The sequence below is a fragment of the Poecilia reticulata genome, linkage group LG6 (genome assembly GCF_000633615.1).
Source record: "Poecilia reticulata strain Guanapo linkage group LG6, Guppy_female_1.0+MT, whole genome shotgun sequence".
Lineage (NCBI taxonomy): Eukaryota > Metazoa > Chordata > Actinopteri > Cyprinodontiformes > Poeciliidae > Poecilia > Poecilia reticulata.
In genome coordinates this window covers 28672018-28678769 of record NC_024336.1, presented here as the reverse complement: position 1 = coordinate 28678769, position 6752 = coordinate 28672018, and the positions used below count along the sequence as shown (strand labels likewise).

The window sequence follows — 6752 nt, the reverse complement described above, 5'->3', positions numbered from 1 at the left end:
TGTATGAAAGGTGAATGAAGCCATCACTGTAAAAAAGGTAAAGGACCAAGTTCAAACAAGAACTATCTGGGTCAGATGTAAAGTCCACTGATAAGCTGACGCTGCAGATAAAGAGCGCAGGAACCGTCTGTTGCACCAGAGCTAAACCTAGGTGATTTTTACTGGGACCAGTATGACCCACCTAAAATACCTCCAAAATAAAGTGTTGTTGGTTTTTTCAACTATTTTCCACTTAATCCATTCTGAATACTGAGCATTGTTATTGCGCTCTGCTTCATATAAACTCTGGTATAAATACAACAACAGTATCAGGGTGTGGTTTGAGCTCAAGGAAAAGCCTGTCCTTGTCCTTCAGCGTGCCGAGGCCAAGGACACGACTCTGCATGCTTCCTGGTATCAGGGTCACTAAAACCCTCAAAGACAGAACACATCAGCCCGGTTCTGAAGTCCACCGGCTCAGAAAACATACTTTAAAATACTTTTGTTTATAATTCACCRTAAAGATCTGTTGTTGTATCAACCTTCAAACCACTGGCCTTGTGGTTCTGGTCTGYTCTGCATCCCCAGAACCAGAACCAAACATGAAGGACCAGCATTCGGGTTTCATACTCCTCTAATCTGGGACAAACATCCAGAAAGGTTTGCATTTGAAGAGGATACAAATSAAATGCATTTGCTGGTCTGATAAATATATTGCAGCTTCCACATTAAAAAGATTCCGTCTCCATTTAAAGTGAAAAATAAAAGGGACATATTATGCACATTTTGTACCTTTTTTGTACTTCAGTTTTAGTTTCTACTGCTCCTAAAAACTGTCCAAGTGCTTAAAAAAAACACCCCAAAGTTTTTTGGCAATAAGTTCATGTTCTTTGGTGTTTGGAAAATGAGCCGTTTCAAAAACCTCCAGCATGTAAAGTCAAATCAGCAGGCAGAGCACCAGTACCTCTCAACCCAAGCTGAGCTCCAGCACATTTGGTCAGCTGGTTTTAAAGCTGTACAATGGCTGCTGGAAAACACAGCGGAGATGTTCAGATTTTCATTGAGACGGCCCAAAAATGAAAGGAGTAAATCAGAGGCTCACATAGGTTGAGTTTTTCTGATGAACTTAGGAAGGTAAGGCTGAAATGTTTTCAATGTGTGAAAGAACAAACAGGGAAGACCAAAAAAGGAAGATTTCAAAAATATTCAGGTATTTAGCGAAACAGTATCTAAAGAGGAGGATGTGGAGGACAAGCTGAGGTGGAAACCGATAATATCCAACGGAAGAGAGGAAGATGAAAGTTTGTATATTATCCATAATAAACAAACTAACACCTACTGATGTATTTTGACTGACAAGACATTGGTTAGTTGATCCTTTCAAAATAATATGATCACAAACAGATAAAGTGAGAAACTCTTTTAATCTTTATATTTAGTTTCAACAACCAAGGASAGGATAAAAACTCCTGCATTCGTGCAAGTTTTGGTGCCATTTCCACATGCAAAATACAATGAGTTAGGTAAACATTAAGTTTTTTCTTTTCTTTCTAAAATGTTCCCTATATACATAAAAATATTTCTGGAAAGGTATTTGTTCATTAARGAAAAATGTTGCAGTAACTCCTCCATGCCTGTATGTGGCGATGTAGCAGTCACTGAACTACACCATAACAATGTTCATGCAAATAAAAGTAAGCTTGTTAAACATTAAGAGTTGCTTAGCAGCAGTTATTTAGTTCTCAGTTGTAAATTGCTCATTAAACTCAGAGTCTCTCTGCCGTCCTCACACTGAAGATCTCAGCTGGACCTTCATGTAGTAAGGTTTTGGCGACTGAGTGACTCCATAGACCAGAGTGAAGTCAGGTTTTCCTGCATCCTCCGGCCAGATGAACTTAAACTTCCTCAGCAGAGTGACCGTGATGAGGAAGAGCTCCATGCGGGCCAGACCCTCTCCCAGACAAACCCGAGGACCTGGAAGACAGAAAACAAGATTAATGTCACTGACTTATGTAAAATATGTATTGGGGTCATTGCAGAGAGAAAGAAAGGAGGATTAAATTTCTCAAAGAATAATCTCAGAAATCTTCTAGAAAAAACAAGGATATTTCTGAGCTCCACATTAAAAATTAGCATTAAAGAAACTGAAATTTTTAGATTAATCTCAAAACATTTCTAGAAAAATTTCTCAACTTCAAAAGTTGAAAATTTGTAAGAAAAACTGAAAAATTAGAAGCTTTCTAAAAAAAAACGTGACTTTTTAAACTCAGGATTGTTTTTCTAGAAAATTTCTGAAATTAATCTAAAAATGTCATAGTTTACTGGTGGACATTTACTCCTTTTATCTTCTATCTACGATGGTCCTCATTTCATTTTACCTGCAGAGAAAGGCATGAAGGCCTCAGGTTTGACAAACTCTCCCTGTTCATTCAGGAAGTTTTCAGGGTTGAACTCATGAGGGAATTTCCACTGTCCTTCTTCTCTCAGGACTGTGGTCAGGTTCTGGATGATCATTGTTCCCTGAAACCAAAAMGACAACATGACRGCATTGCTGTTCTTCTTGTRAAGTCATTAATGTTTAACTCACTTTGGGAATGGAGTATCCCATGAGCTCTGTGTCCTTCGTGGTGCAGTGGAAAACACTGAGAGGAACCGTGTTGGCAACCCGCTGGATTTCATGGATCACAGCCTGATTTAACACAAATTTTCTGTCATCAAATTCAAGCAAAGACAAATAAAASCAGAAAACCAGATTTTTTATGCAAACATTTGTTTAATTTATRAAGTTCTTCAATTTGTCTCTTTGAGATYATRYATCATAACCAGAGTTAGAAGAGCGCCCTCTGCAGGTGAGTGCAGCATCCCAAACTGCTTTTAAAAAACAGCTTTCTCTTTTGYTGMTACRAGTCGTGCCTGACGTTCTGAATAGAAATCAGAATAAATCATCTGATGGCTCTACCTGCACATAAGGCATGCTGAGTCTGTCCTCGAAGCTGACCCGATCCTTCCCCTGCAGCACCTGGTCGATCTCCTGCTGACATCGCTCTGAGGAATCCAGTGTTGCTGCAYGTTACTGCACAACTTAAACCGTAATAAATCACACTTATCCCTGTCTCATGTAAGGAGAAAACTGAACAGTCAGATGATTAAAGCAAAACTGAAGCAGCAGTGAAACAAAGAGTCACAAAGATGACAGAAGGAATTGTTTTCTACTTTGGTTGTTTTCTTTTCTCAACTAAAGCCCATTTTTATTTTCAGGATGTTAAATTATAGTAAGAGCATTTTAATTTCTCTCTATAATAAAAATTGATCAGGCAGCTGCAGCTGATGGAGTCCTGCCCATCATCATCTACAATAACTCCTAATATGAGTTACAACAACATTTGATTTYCCTTTGGGATCAGRAAAATATTTYTTAAWTWRAACAAAAATRTTCTGAAGGAACATTWTCATTTTRATGTTCTATATCATGCTTAAATTTTATTGTTGCTYTTTWAAATATATTTTAATTATAAGTTTATTTACTTCTTTACAGAGCTTTGTAACATGTAAACGTTGTTGAGGTTACCTTGTATGTGAGGGTAGTTCATCAGGTAAAGAAAACCAGTCAGCAGAGTGTTGGAGGTGGTGTCAGTCCCAGCAAAATGAAGATCCAGAATGTAGTTTGTGAGCAGTTCCTCTGAAAATGAAGAACCGTCATCCTTCCTCTGCAGACGGGGACACAGAAAAATGTAAGAAAAACTCAAATAAGACAATTACCCGTAGTTATACTTTAAGAAATGTACCAGCAAATCAAATTCTTCACTCATTTCAAGTTAAAGTCAACTTATGTTGGATATAATCTGCATGTATTTTTGCATTTCCGTCATGMATACATGTCAGATAACTAAACCAATTTAATATCAATCCAAGACCTGTCATGAATGCTCAGGCTAGTTAGCATTGCCACGCACGATGAAGGATAAACAGTTTCCTGGAATATTAACTTGTTTCTCCACCATTAGCACATTTAGCAGCTCTTACATAAACTRATTGACAGCACTAAGATCCTCCTCTTGGCTCTGATTGGTGCATTTCTTCAGATGCAGGACGTGGTTGAGATCTGTCTCGTATTATACCGCCAGGACACAGTGACAATTTTAACATATTTGGTAAAAGACATTTTTTATAAAAGTTACCCCTAATTTTTWAAATCTGTCTAAAAGKCTCGTCTCACATTTACCCAAAAACATTCTGATGATTCCAGAGCCTTTCTAAAATACTCTGTGGACTGATGAGACAAAAGTGGAGTTTTCTGGAGCATGTTGGTCCTGTCACATCTGGTATRAATCTAATAACACTTTGGGAAAAGAYGATCAGTCATGCTCTGCTGGACTWTGAGTTTAGTTTTGTGACGTTGTGAMRCCTGACTGAACACAGCTTTCATGTTTTAAATAGAGTTGACTTTTGTTACATACACACCTTATCCAATTCATCCAGGTAGCARTCTAGGAAGTCCCGAGGCTCACCGGGGACTTTGGTCTTCTTGTGCTCCTTCACCAACTCCATTGCAATATTYTGASAAGTCTAAACAGAAAAKCCATTCAAAGCAAAGAAATTTAGAAAATTATGGAGATTTCTATCATGCATTTTTACATTAACACCCGAAGGCAAGAAGCAGGTGAGATCCAGGAAATGCTGTTTGTGTGCTTTTTATTTAATGTCGACTGTCCAGCAGTGAATTGTTACCTGAAAGTGAMAGATTTACTTTCACAAGTGAAGCGTTACGGTTTTACTATAACRCTCATCTCCCCGCCCCAAACGTGTTTAGTTTAGTAGAAGCTTTGTTCCATTACCTTGWAGTTTCTAAAGCCATTTCTGAATGGCAGCGGCAAAGAGCGAGTTATGGGCAGAGAATCGTAAAGCTGCAAAGAGAAACAAGACATTAAGTTATAATTCCTCATAAATTCTGATTGTTTCACACCAACTGGCATGAACAGATGTATTTCATAAGTATGGCATCTGAATTCAAACAGGAGACTGATCTGACCTGAACTACAACAAGCAAATACTACAGTTTTAAACTAAGATGAACACAGAAAGACCTTGTTTTAACAGATGAGGTTAAAAGGTTTGTTATAATGGATATCTGACAGAAAGACTTGAGTTATAACCAAGATTTCCATMGTTTCSRCAKKAAAAATTSAAATATATGATTTAGTTCTAGATACTCAGAGATGGACTTTGACTCACCATGGCCCAGGGTCCGTTGACAATCTTTGCATTCTCGGTGAAGCACTGAACGATGATTTTAATCAACTCATCATTGTATTCATAGCGTTTACCAAACAAAAYCTGGCAGATGATGTTGGAGGCTGCGTTATGGAACATAACCTGCGGACTCAGYGTGCCGCCTGCAAAAATAATTTGATTAAWTAAAATAAATTAAAATGAGAGAATTTTAAGAAACRTCATTTCTGATCATGCAAATGTTGCAGAAAGTAAAGGATACACACAAGATGAAATACCTGTGCTCTGTTCCAGAGTTTTGATTGTGTATTGAATCTCATCATGAATTCTGTCTTCCATTGACGTTTTTCCGAGGCCAAAGTTTCTCAGGGTCATCAGAGCAAAGCGCCGATGCTCTCTCCATCTCAGACCATAGTCTGCCAGAATCACTCCTGAACAAACATAGGAACACAACAACAAAGATTTACACTCACAAAATATATTTTCTACATATTTATGTCAGATTAGAGCTGAAAGAACTGAATGGAATGAAAACAAAGGATTACAATAGCTTTCCATGCACAAGTTGGACACCAGTGAGTAAAAACTCAGAAATATTGAGGGTAAATCTCAGAAAGATTCTAGAAAAAAAAGTTGGAAATTTCTCAGTTTGAACAGTAAAAAACTCAGAAATGCTGAGATAAATCTCAAATATTTTCTAGACAAACTTCTGAGTTTGTCTTGCAAAAATATTTTTTAGACTTTATTCTCATAACATTGTGACTTTATTAATATGGCCCTAATACTCCATAGTACTCTGGGGTTTTGTATAAAAAATTTGTTTTTCTTATAAGATCTTAACATTTTAATTCATATCTTCCAAGACATTTAGCCTAGAAACAGCAGTGGCTCGTTCCCATTTTTACGCCACTTGAAATGTTTTTGGAGTTTCTCATTTCGCCAGTGGTGGGAAGTAACGAAGTAACGTTACTGTACTTAAGTACAATTTTCGTGTATCTGTACTTTACTTAAGTAGATTTAATAATGGATACTTTCTAATTTTACTCCTCTACATTTTACAGTAAGTATCTGTACTTTCTACTTCACTACATTTCTACAGAACCGTCGCGTTACTCGTTACATCCAAGTCGCGTTGCTCTTTTTCCGTTAAAATGTGAAGTTCAGGGACTTAAGATGGCGCCGTAAAATCCGAGCAATAACGCGACTTACGTGTCTGTCGTCACTCATCGCCTCCCCCTTTACTCGCACGCGAAGCTCCAAGACATGCGCAGTGGTTTCCTCTGAGCGGGAGAAGCTGTCTGTCTAATCATCAGTAATGTAAATAGCGCAGCATAAATTGATATGGCGACATGGAAAATCAGCAGCGCTTCGCTTTCACAGACGGTGGGACTTCGTCCAACTTTTAGCGTCACTTGGAAGAAAAGCTTAAAGAAAGGTAAGATCCGTGTTAGCTAGCTGTACAGAGACACATGTTGCATCTGCGATGAAAAAAGTTGTCACTCATGCGCTGAATTATTGTGTGGAGGTGTTGACTAAGGTGTCGC

General features: G+C 37.9%; 1 protein-coding gene across 1 annotated transcript in view; it reads right to left on the bottom strand.

Moving 5' to 3' along the window:
- Positions 1-1443: 1443 nt before the first annotated feature.
- The window catches only part of LOC103466716 (cytochrome P450 2F2-like), an 8693-nt gene continuing 3384 nt past the window's right edge, over positions 1444-6752 (bottom strand). The window contains exons 3-11 of the mRNA XM_008412496.2: positions 5487-5639; positions 5212-5372; positions 4815-4883; positions 4441-4545; positions 3548-3686; positions 2939-3024; positions 2567-2668; positions 2358-2499; positions 1444-1953 (exon numbers count right to left, since the gene is read on the bottom strand). Of these exons, the coding sequence (XP_008410718.1) occupies positions 1766-1953; positions 2358-2499; positions 2567-2668; positions 2939-3024; positions 3548-3686; positions 4441-4545; positions 4815-4883; positions 5212-5372; positions 5487-5639 (1145 nt within the window). The 3' untranslated portion in view covers positions 1444-1765. The remainder of the gene's footprint in view (positions 1954-2357; positions 2500-2566; positions 2669-2938; positions 3025-3547; positions 3687-4440; positions 4546-4814; positions 4884-5211; positions 5373-5486; positions 5640-6752) is intronic.